The sequence below is a fragment of the Dryobates pubescens genome, chromosome 13 (assembly GCF_014839835.1).
Source record: "Dryobates pubescens isolate bDryPub1 chromosome 13, bDryPub1.pri, whole genome shotgun sequence".
NCBI lineage: Eukaryota > Metazoa > Chordata > Aves > Piciformes > Picidae > Dryobates > Dryobates pubescens.
In genome coordinates, this window is record NC_071624.1 from 31,055,681 (window position 1) to 31,078,190 (window position 22,510).

Below are 22,510 nucleotides of genomic sequence, written 5' to 3' on the forward strand. Positions count from 1 at the left end.
CAGCATCTGGCAAAGATTGAGAGGCTTTCCTCCCATCTTCTCTGCAAAGGAAGAGGCTTGAGGGAGCATTTTCAGTAGAATCAGGGAATCAGACAATTGTTTTGGTTGGAAAAGCCCTCTAAGACCATTGAGTCCAACTGCCAGCCTAAGGCCACCATGACCACTAAACCATGTCCCAAAGTGCCATGCCACGGAATCACTTGGGTTGGAAAAGACACTTAAGATCATTGAGTCCAACCAGTCTCTAATTCTTCTAAGTCTGGGGCTAAACCAAGTCCCTCTCTGCCCCTTTGAAACACCTCCATGGATGGGGATTCAACCACCCCCCTGTGGAGCCTGTTCCAGTGTTTGAGATCCCTTTCCACACATTTCTTGAACATCTCCAGGGACGATGACTCCACCACCTCCCTGGGCAGCCTGTTCCAATGCCTGACCAATTTTGCAGGAAGCAAATTTTTCCTAATACTCAACCCTAAACCTTCCCTGGCACAATTTCAGGCCACTTTCTCTTGTCCTGTCACCTGATACTAAGAAGAGACCAACCCCACCTCACTGCAACCTCCTTTCAGGAAGCTGTAGAGAGCAATGAGCTCTCCCCCTCAGCCTCCTCCTCAGTTAAGTCCTGTAGCTACTGCAAATAGATGGGTGAGTTGAAAGTGAGAAATGAGCACTGCATAAGCTGAAGAGCTGAGAAGGGCAGGTCTGGGTAGTTAATTTTGTGGCCATAGAATAGGTGCATCAGGGTGAGGCTGTGTGTCTGGGGGCCAGTAGTAAAGCAAATTAAATCATTGCTCAGCCAGCTGGCTCAGAGTTATTTGGCCAGCAAGGTTTTTAATGCCCCAAATTGTTTACTACTCTAGAAAACAATGGAATATAAAAATTATGATTTCCTGCAGCTCAGGCAATCCACTAGGAAGTGTAAAGATCCAACTCAAAACATGTGCCATAACTGGTCACCAACAGCTTGTGCTGGTAATGGGCTGGAAGAGTAATCCTTAGATTGCAGCTTCACACTTCAGCTGGAAAGTGTTGCAGGATTTGTTTTCAGTTTCCAGTTGGTTTGCACAGTAGCTTTGAGGAAATCCCTGTTCACAGGTGTGTGTCTGCACACACCTGAGCACCCACAGCCACCTATGTCCAGAAATGGGCTTGCCTGACTACTGAAAATTGAACCCTTTAACCTTTCTAATATTGGCCTGTGTTTAAAAACCTTCATGCAATGCTCAAATTTTCACTGCTTTGGTAGAATCTCCAACTTACCATCCAGGAGAGCAGCTGCCTGCTTGCTCAAGAAACTGCCTGCTACCCAAATTCATGTCTCATACTTGACCTAATAAAATGGAAACTGCTTGCTTTGGAGATCTTCAAATGCCCAAATTCAAATAAAGGGAATCTTCTGAAGTGCCAAATTTGATCTTGATTTGGAATCATTTTGCTCTGCACTAATTTATTTGTCCAATCAGTTATTAATCTGTTTTTGAGATTTCAAATGTGCTTTCTTGCTGTAATCTTACAACTAATCCTCTGATCCCTAATCCCAGAAAATGCTTTTTTTGTTTTCCTTAAGAAATAAGAGTACTTGGTGTGATATAGTGCAGCAAAAGGGATGCTTTGCTGTCTGCTTAAGATGATTACAGTTTGGTTTTACCCTCTTGTCCAATTGCATGTAATATTGCATCTTTTGATGTGGTACTATTTATTTTCAGCTTTTGACAGTGCAAGTAGAACAAAGTCACTTCTCTGGTTGCTTTAGTAGCAGCTGCCCAGCTGGGTTTGGCTGTGTAATAAAAACCACTTCATGAATGTGTTAGAGAGCTGACTCTGTGAGGAATGAGGAACTTCCCAAGTGGAAAGACGTTCAAAAAGCTCATCTGAAGTTGGTCTCCGCTCTCGTGCATGTTCTTGGTTTAAAGATGAGCTCACAGCACAGAAAACAGCAACAAGCTCCACTGATGGAACTGATGTGTGGCAGACATGAGACTGTAGAGAAATTCTGGTGACAATCCCCTGTATCTTCTCAGAATGTGGTCCGAGGAATTTAGTTATGAAGAATGCTTTTGTTGTGCAACTGCCAGGCTGATTTCATCTTCAGAGAGCGGCGTTCTGCTGCCTGAAGCCTCAGGGAAGGAGGGCTGAAGCTCAGTCATGCTACTCTCAAGAGTAGTCAGGCTGATGCTTTTGACCTTATGTTTTACTTACAATATTCTCTCACAAAGAAAAATCCTCAGGACGTTTCCAAGTGCTTCATTTGGAAAATTACCATTGGCTCTGATACTCTGAGAGGAGAAAAAATACCCACAAGAATAATTCAATCATTTAAAACTTCTCTTAAATTCTCTATTTCCTATGAGGATCTTAGGAGAACAATTTTCTGACAGGCTATAGTAGTTTTATCTGAGTTTGGTGCTGACTCTGTGGGGCACCAACCAGCTTTCCATCCAACTCGTTGCTTTATACATGGACAGGAGCAGCAGGGCTTCTCTCTGTGGTGTGTGTAAGCTGTTAGTGATCTGGTCCCAGCAGCCTGGGGATATATATACACACACAGCAGCTTTTGCCTTTTCCTTCTGGTTGTGAACGCAGGCAACGTCCCCTCCCCGAACGCTCCCCTGAAGCGGGTGCTGGCCTACACCGGCTGCTTCAGCCGCATGCAGACCATCAAGGAGATCCACGAGTACCTGTCCCAGCGGCTGCGCATCAAGGAGGAGGACATGCGCCTCTGGCTGTACAACAGTGAGGTACTGCTGCGCCTCCTGCCGCGCCTTCCGGCACCTCCTGGGGTTCAGTGATTCGTAGGATGGTTTGGGGTGGAAGGGACCGGAAAGCCATCCAGTTCCAAACCCCCTGCCATGGGCAGGGACATCTCCCAGACCAAGGCCTTGAACCGCCTCCAGGAAGGAGCCATCCACAGCCTCCACGGGCAGCCCATTCAGTGTCCTCGCCGCCCTCACTGTAAAGAATTTCTTCCTAATCTCCTCCATCTGCCCTCCTCAAACTTCAACCCATGCCCTCTCCTCACCACAAGCCCTTGCAAAATGTCCCTCCTCGGCTTTGTCTATCTTGCTCTTTTCTAGCAACAACTAAACACACACAGGGGAACAAAAAGACAGTAGTTTAACTGCCCAGGTTGGAAAACTCTCATCACTTGTTTTGTGGAGATGTTAGATTGGTTTTGTGCAGCCCAAGCAGTGACATTTGGATTTTTGGAGTCAGTGATGCAGAAAACTTAGCTTTTGTTTTGTTAGTAGCCCTGATAAACATTTTGTTATCCTGCCCTGTGTTTTTGAAATGACAGCTGGCTGTCTTAGTCGAAGCCTTGGTGTGGAGTGCCACAGAAACGGCTGAGAATGGGAAATAAAACCTTATATTGTTTCATTTAGATAGAACCACAGAATTGTTTTGTTTGGAAAAGACCTTTCACATCAAGTCCAACCACCAACCCAACACCACCATGGCCACTAAGCCACATCCCCACATGCCATGGTGTTTTAACACCTCCAGGATAGGGACTCCACCACCTGCCTGGACAACCTTATGCCTACAGCCTGATGCTGTAAGTTTCTGTGCTAACAGAAGCCAGCAGTTATCCAGGATCTCTTTCAAAGGGCAAGGAAGCAGCAGAATGTATTCCTCATTGTAAAGAAATACCACTTACAATTAAAAGTACTGAACTAGGTGCTTCTGGAGAGCAGTGAACTACTGCATTTAATTACCATGGGTAGGGAACTGATGCTCTTGTTGATGTGAAGCAATTGTTAGTACTGTTCTCATTTTACCACTTTGAGATTAAAATCTCCTCAGGGAATTTAAAATCTAGAACTGGTAACTGCATGAAGTTTATTTTTTCTCCTGCAGAACTATCTTACTTTGCTGGATGACGAAGATCACAGACTGGAGTATCTTAAAATCCAAGATGAGCAGCATTTAGTAATAGAAGGTAGGAAAATGGCCTGGAATGAGTTTACACACTATAAAAAGAATTCTTGTATATAAATATTTCGTAGACTGGCTTAGGTTGGGAGGGACCTCAGAGATCATCTGCTCCAGCCTCTCAACTAGACTCAGCTGCCCAAGGCCTCATCTAGCCTGCCCTTGAGCACCCCCAGGGAGGAGGCAGCCACAGCCTCCCTGAGCAGCCTATTGCAGTCTTACCACCCTCACACTGAAGAACTTCTCCTTAAGCTCCAGTCTAACCCTGCTTTCCCTCAGCTTCATTCCCCCTTGTCTTCTTGCTAGACACTCTCATGAAAAGCACCGCTGCAGCCTTCTTGTTGGATCCTTTCAGGTATTGGGAGGCAGCTCTAACAACCATAGGTATTAGGTGATTGCTCAAGAAGTGACCAGGCTTGTTCAGTCTGGGGAATCCTCATTAGGTGTTAGCCCAAGTACTGGGAAATTTGTTAACCAACAGGAGAAGAATCTCTGAAGATGTCACTGGTCTGGCTGGAATGTATTAGTATGAGAATGAGTATTAGAGAATTAGAATGATTTCCACTAATGATTGGAAACATTGAGATGAAAACTACCAAAACCCAATAAAACTATTTCTAATCTCAATTTAATATTAGAGAACTAATTAAAGCTCTTCAGCTGCATCAGGTGTAATGCTTGTACCACATCTCCTTCTAGTGCGAAACAAAGACATGAGCTGGCCAGAAGAGATGTCTTTCATAGCAAACAGCAGTAAAATTGACAGACATAAAGGTAAGTGTTTCAGCATCATAACTGGATTATAATGAGAAGAAAAATCCAAGAGGCTAATTATGTTGAAATAATTCTTTTTAATATAAGTGCTCTTAACCTTGGGAGAGGTCTTTTATGCCTGTGCTGCTTTGCTTGCTCCTTCTGTTTATTAACTGAGAGGCTGGAAGTCTGGGTGGGTTGGGTGTATAGATAGATAAAATGGGAGATGTTTGGATGCAGCAGTATGAAATTCTGGATTTTGTGGTGGTCATCTTGGGTAGGTAGGGAACAGCTAAGATTTTAAGACGCGAATCCAGTAATTTCTTCAGTCTGAAAGTAGTTTGTGTGGATCCTACTGTGGAGTCTCCTTCTCTGGAGAGATTCCAAACTCACCTGGACATTGGATTCCTGGATGACCCTGCTCTAGCAGGGGAATTGGAGTTGGGTGATCTCCAGAGGTCCCTTCCAACCTCTGCCATTCTGTGTACTGATGTCTGTGTTGGATCAGATCGAACAAAATGTCACAGTTTCTGCTAAGCAGAGTTGAGAGAGCAAATGGCTTGAACAGGGTGGGCCTCTGCCTGCTGTAGTCTGGTAATTGAGGGCAGGTTAAATTGAATTGGTCTCTGTGAAAAGGTCATGGTCTTGACTTCACTGATTGACCATTCTGAATGTCTCACATCTGCACAACTGGTATGATTACATTTTCTTGCAGTTCCTACTGAAAAGGGTGCTACTGGACTAAGCAATCTGGGTAACACGTGCTTCATGAACTCCAGCATCCAGTGTGTCAGTAACACCCAGCCTCTCACACGCTATTTCATTTCAGGAAGACACCTTTATGAGCTTAACAGGTAACTCTCCATTTGAGACCATTGGCATCTTAGGCACTGTAGCATTTCCTCCGAGTTTCAGGTTTCAGAGGCAGACATTCTGGGTAAACCCTTTTCAGAGTTATCAGCCATCAGTTCTACAGCAGATACATGAGAGTAGAACCTCTCTTCTTTCTGGGAGAGATTAAACTGCTCAGCAAGAAGCCTTTGTACTCCCTTGTTAGTCCCCATGCCTGTACTTTGTTTCACTTTCAGTATGGTGTTAATTGTTCATGGTTTCTAGGACAAATCCAATAGGAATGAAAGGACACATGGCCAAGTGCTACGGGGATTTGGTTCAGGAGCTGTGGAGTGGAACTCAGAAGAACATTGCACCCTTAAAGCTGCGGGTAAGGCTGTGCTGGCTGTTAGTTAAAGGATGTCTTTGGATAGCAGAATCTTTTCATGCCCTTGTCCCTGCTGTCACCTGTGTTGTTCTGGGTCTCAAGACAGTATCTCCCTTAAAGAAGGAGAAGGAAGCTTGGACATCTATTTCTCTTGTTGGAAACTGGCTGTGAAGCCAGTGACCCTGTCCTGGCAGTCAGTCATCGTGGATGTTACTCCAAACTCCTCACAGCTTTTGCTTTCTTGCCTGTAAGGAATGCAGCAGAGGTGTTCAGGAAGGGGCTGTGCAGAGGCAAGATGCACATCTGAAGGGGTTCAGCCACCCTGGTGCTCAGAACTTGGTCAGCTTTCTGTGGAATATGGCCATGGTTCAGTGGTTGTGAGATCAAAGGAGTTACTTGATACAAGTCAGAGGTTGTGGCATTAACTGTGGCTTTTATAGCCCATGTTAGGGACAGAGGATGATTCATTTGCCTGTAAATGGCCTGAAAGAATAAGGGGTTGCCTGTAACTCTTGGCAGCTGAATTTATGCTCCTTGACAGCATGTATCTTGTCTACAATGTTTTGATTTATTGTTCCAACCTTTGTTACTTGATGTTAAATAAAGTTCTGGGTTTGGTTTGTTGGTTTTTTTTTTTTTCTACAGTGGACAATAGCAAAATATGCTCCAAGATTTAATGGCTTCCAACAGCAAGACTCACAGGAGCTTCTGGCTTTTCTTTTGGATGGTCTTCATGAGGATTTGAACAGAGTTCATGATAAGCCATATGTTGAGCTGAAAGACAGTGATGGGCGACCAGACTGGGAAGTAGCAGCAGAGGTATGGATTGAAGTTTGGGGGCTTGGAGTTTGTTTGCTGTACTGACTTTCAGGACTGAGATCTTTTGGAAGTTGTCAACTCTGTGATTTTTAAGGAGTCAGTTTCACCTTGGAGCTGAAAATGAGTTTTAAGTACTATAATAAAGGTCTAAAGATGATACTTCACAATTGTTTTGAACAACTCCTCAGAATGATGGAGTATCAAAATCTTTCCAGATGCCTGATGATTGTTTTAGAAGTGCTTTAAAAGAAGCAATACCTTGATTATTGTGTTAATTGAAATGACTTCTTTTTACCCATGTTGAAACTAAATACTTCCTAGTTATTAGAAGTTGGTAAACAACTTCTGTGGAATTAATTTGACTTCTCTAGGCCAACGAATCTTTGGAGGTCTTGCAGCATATTCTCCTTCCTGTACTTCAAGCAAACAGTCTTCGGTGTCTAACTTTGTGTTGGTTTTGTTTTTGTACTTCCTTTTAGGCCTGGGAAAACCATCTGAGAAGAAACAGATCCATTGTTGTAGATCTATTTCATGGGCAGCTGAAGTCACAAGTTAAATGTAAAACTTGTGGACATATAAGTGTTAGATTTGACCCTTTCAATTTTTTATCCTTGCCTTTGCCAATGGATAGCTACATGCACCTTGAGATCACAGGTGAGTGGAAGTCTTTAACTCTCTATGAACTTGGCAGTGCTCAAATAAAAACTGTTTATGTGCAACAGCAATAAAACACCCACATTTGCAGTGTTACTCTTTACACTTCAAAACAGTGCAATCATTTTAACATCACAGGGGACAAGAATTTTCATTGGAGTACAGTTAAACTAAGATAAACCCTCTAAAGACACAGCACAGATAGGCCTCTTTCAGCCTTGACTAAAGGACTTAATACAGAAGCATGTTTAAAATGGAGATTCTGAGACCTTCCTAGCTGTTCACTGTGGTGTGGAGGTTGTCCTAAATCTGGCCAGAGTGAAAAAGAAAGGTTGGGGGAAGTGTACAAAGAAAAAAAACCACTTGAGGGGTCATGAGCTATAGTATGAACCACCCGTGTGTTGTGGGAAAGAGGCAAAGGGAAAGGTGGTTAAAAATGAAACAGATTATAAAGCATTTTCATAGATTCATAGAATGGTTTGGTTTGAAAGGCACCTTGAAGATCATCCAGTTCCAACCTCCCTGCTATGGGCAGGGACACCTTCCACTAGCCCAGGTTGCTCAAGGCCTCGTCCAGCCTGGCGCTGAACACCTTCAGGGAAGCAGGAGATTCTCTGAGCTTTGGCTGCAGACCTCAAACATTGATTTGTGAAAGAAAACAGTGAAGTAAAAATAATACCTTCATATGTGTGTGTGGGGAAAGCCTTTCTGACATGAATTAGCTTTAGTGTGTTCCTGTCATGAAGACTTCCCTGCTTTGCTGACCACTGTGTTTCTTTTCCCCTCCAAAGTAATTAAATTAGACGGAACCACTCCTGTTCGGTACGGCCTCAGGTTGAACATGGATGAAAAGTACACAGGTCTGAAAAAACAGTTAAGTGAACTCTGTGGGCTAAAACCAGAACAGATTCTACTTGCAGAGGTGCACAGCTCCAACATCAAGGTAAGAAGAAGACAAAAAAATTCATCATCACTGCACCACACTGTGGTGTTCTTGTTTATTGTCTACAGCAGCATGCTCTTTCGTTCTTCTTGGCACTAAGCTTTGCTTACAAGAACTGTGAAATAATTTCATTAAAAGGCTGATAAGATCAGCTTAGTTCTATCTCTGTATGAACTTTTCTTCTGTTCTTAAACCATGATTTGGCTTGCCTCAAAATAGATTTAAAATCCAAGGAAAGTGAACCAAAATAAACCACTTGTAAACAAAATTAATAGTGATGGAGAAGCTCGTGGAAGCTTAATTGAATTGATTACTAATTATAGTTGGGGGGGGGGGGAAAGGCAAAAAAAAAAAGAAATCATCTTGAGGTAATAAATCTCAGAGTGCTTTGAGTTTAAACACTGTCAGGATGTTGGAGGCATATTAATGATTGCCTTTGGTGTATTTGTATATAAAATTCATTTTTGCTGTCATTGAGTAAGATCAAAACTGCCTGAACTAGGGGCTTTTGGTGGGCTTAGAGAGCCAGCAATCACTCTCTCAGATCTTCCTGCAGAGGGATCACAGAATCACAGAATGGTTTGGGATGGAAGAGACCTTAAACATCGTCTGCTTCCAATCCCCTTCCATGGGCAAGGACACCTCCCACCAGCACAGGTTGATCAAGGGCTCATCCAGCATGGCCTTGAATATCTCCAGGGAGGTATTCAAGCCTCCTTGGGCAACCTGTTCCAATGTCTCCCTACCCTCAGTGTAAATAATTTCTTCCTAATCTCCAGTCTAAATCTCCCCTTTTCCAGCTCAGAGCCCTTGGCCCTCATCCTGTCACTCCCAGCCCTTGTAAACAATCCCTCCCCAGCTTTCCAGTAGCCCCCTTCAGGTACTGGAAGGCTGCTTTAAGGTCTCCCTGGAGCTTTTTCTTCTCCAGGTTTTTTTACCTTCTAGAAAGGTGTAAGAAAGCAGATGGGAGGGCAGAGATGATAGAGGCACTGTTTCCAAGCACACATCTGTCTGACTACCTTCCCTTTTGTTTTTTCTCTTTACTGAAGAACTTTCCTCAAGACAACCAGAAGGTGCGGTTATCAGTGAGTGGGTTTTTGTGTGCTTTTGAGATACCAATTCCAGGGTCTCCTACATCAGCCTCCAGTCCTGTGCAGACAGGTAAAAGCTCTTCATGTTCCTGCTCACTTAAAATGCACAGTGCTTGGGTACTGGAGAAAGTCAGGAGAAAACCTGACAACTTAGTCAGAAGTCAGCAGTGAGTATTAAAGAAAAGGGAAGTTGAGGCTTTATTCATGGAGAGGCCATGGACAGGCTCACTATCTACTGATGGTCTTGCAGTCCTTTTAGGATTATGCCCAGGACAGCAGTCTGGAGATCACTTGATACTTACTTTAAAGACACAAGAAACACCCAAAATGTTTTCTTCCTTGTGGCTTTAAGGCAGGACATGTGAAAGATTGGAAGCATGGGTTTGGTTTTATTGTTTGTGGTTTCATCAGTGGGTTGTCAACACTTCTTGGGGTTTTTTGGTTTGGGTTGGGTTTTTTTTGTTTTGTTTTGAGTTTGTTTTGTTTTGTTTTTCTCTTGCATGCTCTGACTTTGCAAAGTTGTAGGCAAATAAAAGGTCAGATGTTGGTCTTAGGGAAAGCAGAAAAGGTTTCATGAAATGCATCGAAGAGAATGGGAAGGATTCAAGTCCTCTGATCAGGTCTGGTTACTGTAGGTACTGAAAATGTAACTGTCTACCTACAGATGTCTCCACTGGGCCGTCAGCTAATGGAACACCCAACATAATGATGAATGGGGACCTTCCTAAACCAACTCTAATTCCAAATGGGATGCCAAATACTGTAGTGCCATGTGGGACCGAGCGGAACCACACCAGCTGGACGCCCAACGGTCACCTGCCCTCGCTCTCCGACAGTCCCTGCACGGGGTACATCATTGCAGTCCACAGGAAAATGGTGAGCAGGCTTTGCAGCTCTTGGAGACTGCTCACAGAGCAGACTTGGAGAGGAAGTCACTGGGGATTTTTTTCATTTTTATATGCCTGTGATAAGTGAATCTTTGTTTCTTAAGAGGAGGGAGCTGGAATACATCTCCCTCTGAAGTGAGCACCCAGATCTTACAGCAAGATGTCAGTCATAATGTCTGATGTGGTGGTGTTTTCCTTCCCTCAGCTCTGGCATGCTTCCCAGCTCTGTAATGCTGAGATGCATACTTGGGCATCTACTAACTCCCAGATTAAATGTTCCAGGTTCATTGAGCATTAAAAATATCCAATTAGAGGAGCTGCTCGAAATGCAGTTCTTTGTCATTGTGTGGAAAAGCCTTTTTTCCCTTTCAGGAAGCAGAGTGAGGATCTGTAGTTCATTGTTGGGTCATTCTGTGAGCATGAACTGCTCCTTGTAAGAGCATCTGTGGTTAAGCTGAACTCTAAATGTCAAAGCTGGGTGACCGAGCACCTCAAATAGCCACACATTCTGTGTGGGCTGGGACCAGGCTTCAGTCTGTTGACATTTAGAGCCTGAGGGATGTGGGCCAGGAGGTCATTTAAATTCCCTCCTTACTCTGTGTTTGTATAAGTATTTTTTTCTTTATTCTCCCAAGCAGTGGCAGTTAACCACTGTCACCACTCTTACTTTCATTCAGACTTTGCAGAATCCTGTAGCTGAGCTTTTGAGCCGTTACAAGCTGTTAGTTATACAGTAAAAGGTGTCTCTGGAAGCCATGCCAGGAATCCACACTTCTCATAGCCAAAAACCTTCTCAATGGAAAGGGATACTTGCATAATACTTGCCTAGGGTTGGGGGCATTTGGGGACAGGGATGAGCATCATGAAGTGCATTTTTCTACATTAGTGTGGTGGGAAAATGAAGAAAGCATAGGAATGTCTCAGTTGGGAAAGACCTCTTAAGATCATTGAATCCAGCCATTGACTGACCACCACTGTGGCTACTAAACCATGTCCCAGAGTGCCCTGTCCACACCTTTCTTGTACACCACCAGCGATGGGGACTCCACCAAGTCCCTGGGCAGCCTGTTCCCATCCCTGACTTACTCTTTAGCCAACCTAAATCTCCCCTGGCACAATTTCAGGCCATTTCCTCTTATTCTATCACCTGATACTAGAGAGAAGGGATCATGGCCACCTCCCTGCAACCTCCTTTTAGGGAGCTGTAGAGAGCAATGTGTCACATACAAAATAAACTCTTGTACATGGTTGAAACACAGATTGATGTTGATGTGGTCTGATGCCCACCTAGCATCACCATAATACCTTAAAACAGCAAAAAGGTTTCAAGTCAATGATCAAAATTTGCAGTGTTTGATGTTGGGGGAAAATGCTGAGAGTGCTTTTAATAGAATGAAATTCCAGGCTGGATGAGGCCTAGTGGAAGGTGTCCCTGCCCATGGTAGGGGGCTTGGAACTGGATGGTCTTTAAGGTCTCATCCAGCCCAAACTGTTCTATGAATAGCTGCCAAAGCCTGAAATGAGTGCCAGGGGCAGCATCCCAGTGGCTCTGGTGAGGTGATTTGATGGCTGCTCCTTTCCTTCCCTCACGCAGATGCGGACAGAGCTGTATTTCCTCTCATCTCAGAAGAACCGTCCCAGTCTCTTTGGAATGCCTCTCATCGTGCCCTGCACAGTCCACACACGCAAGAAGGACCTGTATGATGCAGTGTGGATTCAGGTTTCCAGGCTGGCCAGCCCTCTCCCACCTCAGGAAGCTAGTAACCATGCACAGGACTGGTGAGTTTGGCATCTCAGTCTTCACAGAACACAGTGCCTTAGACTTGCTTGCAAGATCTGAAACTATTTTCATCTTTACCAGTTTTCACTTCTCATGATGCCACTGAATGAATGTGTGGTTTGTAATGTCTATTTAAATGTAGTGATAGGATGAGAGGGTGTGGATTGAAGCTTGAGGAGGGGAGATGTAGACTGGATATTAGAAAGAAATTCTTTCCAGTGAGGGTGGTGAGACACTGGAACAGGTTGCCCAGGGAGGTTGTGGATTCCTCCTCCCTGGAGGTGGTCAAGGCCAGGTTGGACGAGGCCTTGAGCAACCTGGGCTGGTGGGAGGTGTCCCTGCTCAAGGGAGGAGAGTTGGAACTGGATGATCTTTAAGGTCCCTTCCAACCCAGCCCATTCCAGGAATCAAACTTTAGATGCCAACAACTTGAAGAACAATTGTGTGTGCTTTTATCTCAGATTTCCTCCTGCAGATTCCATTTAGTGGCTTGTTTTTGGAGGAAGCCATTTAGAGTCCTGCAATTTAATAATGGCAATAACTAAAAATAAGTGGTAATCTTTTTCTTCAGTAAAGTTAAACATGGTACACCTTCCAGCTGCACCTCAAGCTTGGATTTACACAGATCAGTTGATCTGTTCTCATCCAGTGGTTGGTAATAGATTATATCTGATAGATTTAGGCAGGTCTTGTTTTAATGGCTTCACCTAATCAAAATTACAATTCTGAGAGGGTTTTCTGCTTTCTTTTTCATTTTTTAAGGCAAGTCCTAGTGAAGAAAGGTAAGAGGTCGTCTGAAAGAGTGCTTATGTTTCATGTTCTCTTCTGTTCCAGCGATGATTCCATGGGGTATCAGTATCCATTCACCCTGAGGGTAGTTCAGAAGGATGGAAATTCTTGTGCTTGGTGTCCATGGTACAGGTAAATTGTCCTTTTTAGATGGAAGGAAGTGATTCCTTACAGTAGAAATGTAATCCATGGTAATAGGTTTGTGAAATGGATGAGGAGAAACTCACCTTGGAAGCATAAATGGAGATTTCCCTAGACAAAGAAAATTCCAGACCCTTGCTGGAAGGTATTCAGACCATCTACTCACTAAATACAAAGTCTCTAACAGCTAGCTAAATAAAATGCAGTAGTTACTGGGTTGTCAAATACTTGTGGAGATAGAATATTGTGCTTTTTTGGTGGCCTAGGTAGGCTTGGTCAGCATTATAAATGGTTGAGCTCAGCCAGCTGCTGCAGTTTCTAGGGTTCTGTAGTAGACCAGCAAACTGGCACTGACCATTGTTTTATGAAGATTGCTCTTTTTCACACCAAAGGCAAGGCCTTGAAGCTCTCAGGGGGTGTGTGTTACAAAGTGGGGAGCAGAACTGGAGTGTGAGGTGATGTAAAAACTCAGTTATTGATCAGTTTCCTTACCACACCTAACTTCTGGATTTAGATTTTGCCGTGGCTGCAAAATTGAGTGCACAGAGGACAGAGCTTGTGTTGGGAATGCCTGCATTGCTGTAGACTGGGATCCAACAGCACTGCACCTGCGCTACCAGACCTCCCAGGAACGGGTAACAGCTCCACACAAACCCCTGCTTGTGTGCTCAGCCCTCTGCAGCACAGCACACTTCACCACTTTGGACTTATTTGATACTCCTTTTGTCCACTTCCTGTTAAACTGAAATCAGTCATCACTGACCAGTGTTAAATGTCTTAGTGTTAGACCTCTTGACATGAGCAAAATGTGGAAGAGAAGCTATTAAGAGGCCACAGCAGTGCATTTTCTGTCTGTTGTGAGTCACTTTTCATCAAGCTCTCATAAATATACTGCAAAATAGATTAATTTGCTCTTTTCTAAGCACACTAGATTTATGTTTATGGCACTGGTGTTATAAGTCTGCATGTGAGTGAACCTATTCCTTCTTTGAGGCAACAAAGCATATCTTAAAGTAAGCCTCTAGCAGAGCTATTCTACAATAGCTGTTCAGGCTTAAAAGCTGAATCTCTAAACCTGTGCTTTCTGGATAACTTTGCAAGCAGCACCCAAAAATGAGGACAGTGCATTGTTTGTGGCTGCCTCTTCAGGACTGAAGTCACATTTCTGCTAGAAGAGTGCTTCTAGTCTTATCTTTACTCCTAAATAACTAGATGGTGATGTTTGTGTGACTGAGCAGAGCAGTTTGTCTCTTTCCAAGTCAGACAGAGTTTTCTCTCACTTCAGATTGTAGAAGAACATGAGAGTGTTGAGCAAAGCCGCCGAGCTCAGGCAGAGCCCATCAATCTGGACAGCTGTCTGAGAGCCTTCACCAGTGAGGAAGAACTGGGAGAGGATGAGATGTACTACTGTTCCAAGTGCAAGACCCATTGTTTGGCCACCAAAAAACTGGATCTTTGGAGACTTCCCCCTATATTGGTAGGATCTTGTGTCATTTGCTTCCACAGCAACAAAACCAAAGTACTTTGGTCACAAATTTTTATTGCTACAGATGATAGAATCATAGAATTGCTTTGGTTGGAAGAGACCTCCAAGATCATCCAGTCCAACCATCAACCCAGCACCACTGTGGCCATTAACCCTGTCCCAAAATGGGAGTTCTTCAGTGTGAGAGTGGTGAGAAGGGGTTGCCCCGGGAGGTTGTGGCTGCCTCCTTCCTGGGGGTGTTCAAGGCCAGGTTGGATGAGGCCTTGAGCAGCTGAGTCTAGTTGAGAAGTGTCCCAAACATAGTGGGGAGGTTGGAGTAGATGATTCTAAAGTCCCTTCCAACCTGAGCCATTCTGTGATTCTTGATGACCTTGATTCCACCATCTCCTTGGGCAGCCTGTTCCAACATCTCCTTCTGAATAAGATTTGCTTTTGCTTACAGCCTCAGGAGGGCCACTGACTCAGTTTGCTTCACGCAGGCAAATAAACCAAACCTCAAATCCCTTTGAGTCATTTCTCTTGGTGTTTTGCATGCAGTGTCATCTCTTCTGACACAGAATTTACACTTGGTCTTTCTGCTAACATGCTCTTGTTGGGTACCACCTGCATTTGTAGCTTTTCACCTTTGGTAGGTGCTGCTCAGTGAATTGAAGCAACCTTTGCCATCTTTTCCCCACGAAAATCTTCGTTCCATATTTTACCAGCTTGCTCCTGAGCTCCAAACTGCCACATACAGCAGCGTTCCTGGTTTGCATGAGCATCCAACATGTGTATGCTCTGTGGAAGAACTGGTGTTAAACAGCAACACTCCTGTGATCTAATTCCCCTCCTTCCATTTCTCTCTAATGTGTTTCTCCTTAGATCATTCACCTGAAGAGATTTCAATTTGTAAATGGTCGCTGGATAAAATCCCAGAAAATTGTGAAATTTCCCAGAGAAAATTTTGACCCAAGTGCCTTTTTGGTACAAAGGGATCCAAATCACCTCCAGAGGAAGCAGCTGACCTTCCAGCTTGACAGCCTGCCTGAACCAAGGACTCTCCCAGGGGAGCCTAGGAAAATAGATCTGCAGATCACTTACACAGCAGGAGAAGGAGATTCACTGAACAGGAGTCCATCCTCCCTTAACACTGCTGTCTTGAATAACATCAAAGGTGAGTAGTGACCATCAGGGAAAATTCCAGTCAATACTGGCATGTGGAGGGGAGCAAAGAGGATATTATGAGCAAAATGTGAATGTGCCTTTGGCCAAAGCACTGCATTTATTTTGAAGCTTTAGTTCTGTAAAGCTTAGTGAAGCTTTACCCTCACAGAACCACCAAGAGACAGCAGATATTGGCACTGCTGGTGTAAGTGAGCTGGGCCGAGTGAGGGATGTGCTCCTGCATGGAAGATTCAAATGCCAATTGCTGGGGGTGTGTGCAGAGCTGGTTTGGGGTAGTGCTCACTAGCTGCAGTCAAGCAGTGGGGCTTAGTGTCTGGTCATTCAAGAAAAGAAATCTGGGCTGCGTGTTTTACTTCTCTGAGTGCTCCATGTCTCTTCTCTTTTAGCATCTCCATCTCTGGGGAGGAAAAGTGGAACCAGCTGTCCTTCAAGTAAAAACAGTAGCCCAAACAGTAGCCCAAGGACTTTAGGAAGAGGTAAAGGGCGCCTGCGGCTGCCGCAGCTGGGCAAAAACAAACTGTCGAGTAGCAAAGAGAACTTGGATGCGAGCAAGGAGAACGGTACTGACCAGGAGCAGAGGCTTACTGCTGACCAAGGGGATGCTCTCAGCAGAGGGCAGATTTTGAGTGGTAGCCAGGGTGAACTCTACACCGCTCAGGACAGCGAGGCGACTCTAGCCAACGGATACATCTGTGAGCAGAGCGCGTACAGCAACGGCAGCGTCAACGGGCAGGCGGACAACCAGAGCGAGGACGACACTGCCGACGACCAAAGAGATGAAGTCTGTGTCAACCCCATCTACAATCTATATGCAATCTCGGTGAGTTGGCTTCTGCTCTCCTCAGGGAAGCTATCTCTGTAGAATCATTAAGGTTGGAAAAGACCTCTAAGATGATCACAGCCAGCCTTCTACCCAACACCTCCATGGCCACTAGGCCATTACATCCCAGAGTGCCACATCTACTCGTCTCCTGAACACCTCCAGGGATGGTGATTTCACCACTTCCCTGGGCAGCCTGTTCCAATGCCTGACCACTCCTTCAGAGAAGAAATTCTTCCCAATATCCAACCTAAACTTCCCCTGGCACAGCTTGAGGCTGTTGCCTCATAGGTGTGGCATTGCTTTGACTAAATGCATTCACTGTACAGCTTTCATTACAGAAAGCAGGGTTCTGTTGAGAAGGAGAGCAAAGCAGAGCCATTGTCAGCCAAATTAATTTGCCATGAAGCTGAGTACACCTGAAAAGTGTCTCTGCATAATGCTTTTGCTGCTGGAGTATATAAAATTAGTCAGCTCCAGATTATAGACTGTCATGAGCCATTGTCACTCACTTAAAGATTGTGAATTTGTGAATCATTTATTCTGTGAATTCTAGGTTTTGATCCAAGAATTTCTTTTCTTCTTCGTTTTCTTCAGTGCCATTCAGGAATTATGGGAGGGGGTCACTATGTCACTTATGCCAAAAACCCGAACAACAAGTGGTACTGCTACAATGACAGTAGCTGTAAGGTAAAGCTTTTCTTTCTGTACCAAATCATTCACCCAGGGCCAAAGCACCTGGCATTTGGTGAGAACTGTGCTGTGAAATCGTGAGCATCTCATAAGTTGCCCTGGCTGAGCGTGAAAAATGTTACTGAAATGATCATAGAATTGTTTGGGTTGGAGAAGATTAAGTCCAACCTTCTACCCAACACCACCATGGCCATTAAACCATGTCCCCAAGTACCCTGTCCACAGGTTTCTTGAACAACGCCAGGGATGGTGACTCCCCCAGCTCCCTGGGCAGCCTGTTCCCATGCCTGACCACTCTTGCCATAAAGACATTTGTTTTCCTAACATCCAACCCAAACCTCCCCTGGCACAATTTTAGACCATTTCCCCTCCTGAGATTTTTTCCAACATCTGTTCATCAGCCTGTGCCATGGCTAAGGAAAGATGCTCATTGTGTACAAAGATGGCAAAGTCACTAAAAATGGAAGTCCCAGAATACTTTCTCATGATGCTGGCAGTTTTGTGTCCAATTACTGACTAATTACGTTCTGACATTTCTATGTATTTGCACTGAGCACTCTCAAATTTGTCATACTTTTCAAGTAAATGAGGGAGCCTGATAGCTGCAGTAAGGGAGACAGAAAACAGAACCACAGAATTGTTTTGGTTGGACAAGACCTCTAAGATCCTCCAGTCCAACTTTCAACCCGACACTACCACAGCCATTAAACCACAGTGCCGTGCCCACAGGTTCCTTGAACACCTCCAGGGACGGTGACTGCACCACCTCCCTGAGCAGCCTGTTCCAGTGTCTGACCACTCTTGCAGGAAAGAAATTTTTCCTCATTTCCAAACCTCCCCTAAATGTGAACAGTCAGCTACAAACCCTGCTGCTGGGGCAGCTGTGTGTGTGTGTTTGGTTACCCCTCTGTGTGATTCTTGTGAGCAGGCAGGTACAAACCCTGCTGCTGGGGCAGCTCTGTGTGTTCTGATTCCCCATGTGTGATTCTTGTGAGCAGGCAGCTACAAACCCTGCTGCTGGGGCAGCTCTGTGTGTTCAGTTACCCCTCTGTGTGATTCTTGTGAACAGGCAGGTACAAACCCCGCTGCTGGGGCAGCTCTGTGTGTTCTGAGTCCCTTCTGTGTGATTCTTGTGAGCAGGCAGCTACAAACCCTGCTGCTGGGGCAGCTCTGTGTGTGTTGAGTCCCCTCTGTGTGATTCTTGTGAACAGGCAGGTACAAACCCTGCTGCTGGGGCAGCTCTCTGTGTGTTGAGTCCCCTCTGTGTGATTCTTGTGAGCAGCCAGCTGCAAACCCTGCTGCTGGGGCAGCTGTGTGTGTTCAGTTACCCCTCTGTGTGATTCTTGTGAACAGGCAGGTACAAACCCTGCTGCTGGGGCAGCTGTGTGTGTTCTGATTCCCCATGTGTGATTCTTGTGAGCAGGCAGGTACAAACCTTGCTGCTGGGGCAGCTCTGTGTGTTCTGAGTCCCTTCTGTGTGATTCTTGTGATCAGCCAGCTACAAACCCCGCTGCTGGGGCAGTTGTGTGTGCTTTCAGTTCAGTGGCAGCAGCACGACGGTCCCGTGGTGCCTTTCAGCCCAGGTTTTTCTCTCCCCTCAGGAGCTGCATCCCGATGAAATCGACACCGACTCTGCCTACATTCTCTTCTATGAGCAGCAGGGGGTAGACTATGCACAATTTCTGCCAAAGATAGACGGCAAGAAGATGGCAGACACGAGCAGCATGGACGAGGATTTTGAGTCAGATTACAAGAAGTACTGTGTCCTACAGTGAGCTGAGGTTGAGAACCTGAGGGAAAAATATCCTGACACTGACACCTGGTGAAGATCTTACTGAAACAGATAACCCAAGCGTAGTCGTTGTCCCCGCCGTGATCTGAAAGCACAACAAGGAAAACCCTAATTAAATAGCAGTTAATATGAAGATAGTCATTTTTCTGTTGTTGTTGTTCTGTTATCTCACTACATGCTCTAAACATTTCTGATGTTAGACATCAGGCTGAGACTGCCATTGGCCTTTAAATCAAATGGTTTGAGAAAAGCCAACTAGGACCAAATAAGAGCTAAATTCAATAGTCCAGACAAGAGCTAAACGACGTAGTGTAGAGTTTACCAACTGTTCTAACAAACCCCCCCAGCTCTCTTTAGGTTTAAGATAATGGGGAGAAAAAAAAAAAACAGATATTTTTTGTAGTGTTGTCCATGGACAACATGATATTGCTACCTCCTTTTTCCTGCAGTTTTATTGCATTTTATTGGCAAAACAGGGAAAGCAAAGAGAACGATGAGAAGTGCACAAATGTGAGGGACTCTGGCGGAGAGCGAGAGACGTTGCCGGTTTTGCCACCACTACTGTGTGTGTCGGCCGCTTGCTTTCTGTGTGCTGGGAGCACCACCCAAATGCTAGTGTGAGAAGAGGCTCATTTCTGACACTCAAGTGGTTCATTACCTTTGTGTTTTCCTCCACGTGTTGGCTGTGCAGAGCAACGTGTTTCAGGAGCGGCTTTCTCCGCCTGGGGAGCGCTGTCTCGACCTCGCGAGATGCCTCGGAAGAAGGAGCTCCAGGTTGAAGAGAGTCAGTTTGTGATTGCACTCAACGGTGTCTTAAAAACGTGCACATTGCACAAAACTGTTCCCAACTTCTTGGAAGGAGAGATGCTTGAGCTTTTTGTTTTGTTTGTTTCCTGGCTGGTGGTGGGCTTTTGGTTTTTGGTTGAAATTTGCACTTTGAAAACCGTGGGTTTGGTTTTGCTGTCCTAAGGGCTCTGGAGTGAATGGCTGTGAATTATCCACTGTGTATTTCAAACGAGAAGCTGTGGCTGTCCTGGTAGCATTCATGGGAGAGGGGTTTGTTTTTTGTTGTTGTGTTAGTTTTTTCTTTCTTTCTTTCTTTTTTCCTGGTTCATGATTTTAATAAGAGTTTTTGGGTTTGTTTCCCCCAAAGTTGGTTGCCTTTTCCAATGTGGATTTGTTTTTTCATTTGTTGTTGAGTTTCTTTATGTTTGCATCCCCTTGCAATTCAAGCAGGATTGCTTGCCATGCCCTTGCAGCGTGCTCTTTGAAAGTCAGCAGGCTTATTGCATGAAGGAGAAGCTGGACTGAGGTTTAGCAGAGCCTGGAGGAAGAATTAAAAAAAAAGGGGGGTTGGGGTTTTTTGTGAGCAGGCTTTTCTTTCAGCATTTTCAGTGTTAAATGGTTTGCATCTCTGAATGAAGAGAGAAGTTTCACTCTTCTGGCCTTCTGTTCCTCAGCTGAGTCTAAGCAGCTTTACTAATTTTGTCCTGCGTCATCCTCCAAATTCTTTAGGTTTTCTGTCTGCCCTAACAGAGTTGATACTTAACACTGGGTGATCTCTGAAGCAGATGTTTGGATTCATTTCAGTGTGCAAGAATGCCAAACCTAGCAGTGAATTCCATTTCCAGAGAGATGCAAGTTTTAACCATTGAAGAAGTTCTCTCGGCCGACCTTGTTGCCTTTACTCAGGCAAAATCCTCCCTGCCTCTGGGTGGAGGTTGTGCCTCTCTGAGGCCTGCAGGTCAGCTCCAAAATAAGTGTTGTCTCACTTGTCAAGTGTGGCTCCCTACCCCAGATGGTCTTTTATCTTTGGAGTGGTCTAAACATTGAGGCTGAAGGCAGGAAAGTGTGAATTGCTAGGTTAGAAGCCTTTTCCCCCCTCCCCAACACCCATTTGTCTCCTCCTTCCCCTTGCCAACTCCATGGAAAAACGAAAGATTTTCAAACTGATTTCCTTTCAGGTGTTTTATTTAAGCAGGTAGCACAATCTACTAATGTTATTTGATCTTCTGTGTTTGTTACAGGGGGTTGTAATTAATTTTCTTTATTGTTTGGGGTTTTGTTTTTTTTTTTTCCTTTTAAATTAAATTAATTGATGAACTAGCAGTAAATTTTATTAAGTTAACTATTAACTACATTCACTTTGTAAATTATTGTATAAAAGAAAAACCTTATTGACAATGCACTGACTTTAGAAAGATGTTAATGTACATAAAGACCTTGTAAATAAAATAGTGTTGATGTACTGGAATATGAGCTGTATTAAAAGGAAAAAAAAAAGGTATTGGTAATTGTATATGGAGTGAAGCTGTTTATCTGTAACTATATTATTCAAACAAATTAAATACTGTGGATGCAGATGAAGTGTCACCTCTTGTCAGAGAATTCTTAATAGCTCTTCTCCTGCTTTCAGGTGTTCTCCTGAAGCTGAAAGGGAGCTGTCAGATTAAAACGTGTCAGGAAGCGCAGGGCAGCGCTTTGCAGCGCGGCCAGCACAGCTCTAAGTCCCAAGATAGCCCAGCTCTAAGTCCCAAGATAGCCCAGCTCTTGTAAGTCTGGGGCTTGAGTTGCTTTAGGTTTCCTTTGGAGAGCGTTCTGGTCAGATCTGTTCATAGACTAGGATAGAATCATAGAATGGTTTGGGTTGGAAGGGACTTTACAGATCATCTGGTTCCAGCTTCCTTGCCATGAGCAGGGACACCTTCCACCAGCCCAGGTTGCTCAAGGCCCCATCTGGCCTGGCCTTGGAACACCTCCAGGGAGAGGACATTGCCAACCTCCCTGGGCAACCTATTCCAGTGTCTCACCACTTACACTGAAGAATTTCTTCCTAATCTCCAATCTAAACCTCCCCTCCTCAAGTTTCAATCTATTCCTTCTTATCCTATCACTCCCAGCCCTTGTAAAAAGTCCCTCCCCAACTCTCCTGTAGCCCTCTGCAGGTGCTGGAAGGCTGCTCTAAGGTCGTCTTTTCTCTAGGCTGAACAGCCTCAACTCTAAGCCTAACCCTAAACCCAATTCTAACCCCCAGCCCTAACCCTAATGGCACCCTGACCCCTAGGCTTTAGGAGCTGCTGTTCCAGGCAGTACTTCTTACTCAGATCCTTGAAGCCTGACACATTCTGTTTGACTTCACCTCTGTGCTGTCTTGACTGAGGACAGTTTATGGTCCCCAGGTTCAGTCTTATTTCCTTTGTGCTGTCTCTGGGATGCTGGAGTAGATCTGCAGACTCTTGTTTGCTGTCTGTTTAGCTGTAACTGGCCTTTCTTGGTGTGGGACAGCCACAATGGGGCTGCCAAACCCTCCTTTCCAAGAGCTGTTTCACTGTAGCTTCCTCTGTCTTCTCTGCCCCCTTCTCTCAAGAGCTGTCTGCTCTACTTGGTTGCATGTGCAAGGGGTGACTCCCACAAAGGCCAGCCTCTCTCTGGGGCCAAGGCAGGGCCTCTTGGCTCTTGACCCTCACTTGGAGCCACTTGTTGCCTTTCTTAGGAAAATTGTGCTGTGGAGGAAGGTTGAACCTACCCTTAGAAACACAGCGTGACTGA

The 22,510-nt window shown here is 44.8% G+C and overlaps 1 protein-coding gene across 1 annotated transcript in view; it reads left to right on the forward strand.

Annotated features, from left to right (window-relative positions):
* USP32 (ubiquitin specific peptidase 32) overlaps positions 1 to 20,024 on the forward strand; it is an 80,031-nt gene extending 60,007 nt beyond the window's left edge. The window contains exons 17-34 of the mRNA XM_054166333.1: positions 2,584 to 2,738; positions 3,856 to 3,937; positions 4,630 to 4,704; positions 5,399 to 5,537; positions 5,800 to 5,905; positions 6,548 to 6,721; positions 7,201 to 7,375; positions 8,167 to 8,318; positions 9,368 to 9,479; positions 10,074 to 10,285; positions 11,891 to 12,075; positions 12,911 to 12,997; positions 13,521 to 13,641; positions 14,292 to 14,483; positions 15,354 to 15,645; positions 16,043 to 16,476; positions 17,074 to 17,166; positions 18,771 to 20,024. Of these exons, the coding sequence (XP_054022308.1) occupies positions 2,584 to 2,738; positions 3,856 to 3,937; positions 4,630 to 4,704; positions 5,399 to 5,537; positions 5,800 to 5,905; positions 6,548 to 6,721; positions 7,201 to 7,375; positions 8,167 to 8,318; positions 9,368 to 9,479; positions 10,074 to 10,285; positions 11,891 to 12,075; positions 12,911 to 12,997; positions 13,521 to 13,641; positions 14,292 to 14,483; positions 15,354 to 15,645; positions 16,043 to 16,476; positions 17,074 to 17,166; positions 18,771 to 18,944 (2,960 nt within the window). The 3' untranslated portion in view covers positions 18,945 to 20,024. The remainder of the gene's footprint in view (positions 1 to 2,583; positions 2,739 to 3,855; positions 3,938 to 4,629; positions 4,705 to 5,398; positions 5,538 to 5,799; positions 5,906 to 6,547; positions 6,722 to 7,200; positions 7,376 to 8,166; positions 8,319 to 9,367; positions 9,480 to 10,073; positions 10,286 to 11,890; positions 12,076 to 12,910; positions 12,998 to 13,520; positions 13,642 to 14,291; positions 14,484 to 15,353; positions 15,646 to 16,042; positions 16,477 to 17,073; positions 17,167 to 18,770) is intronic.
* Positions 20,025 to 22,510: the final 2,486 nt, after the last annotated feature.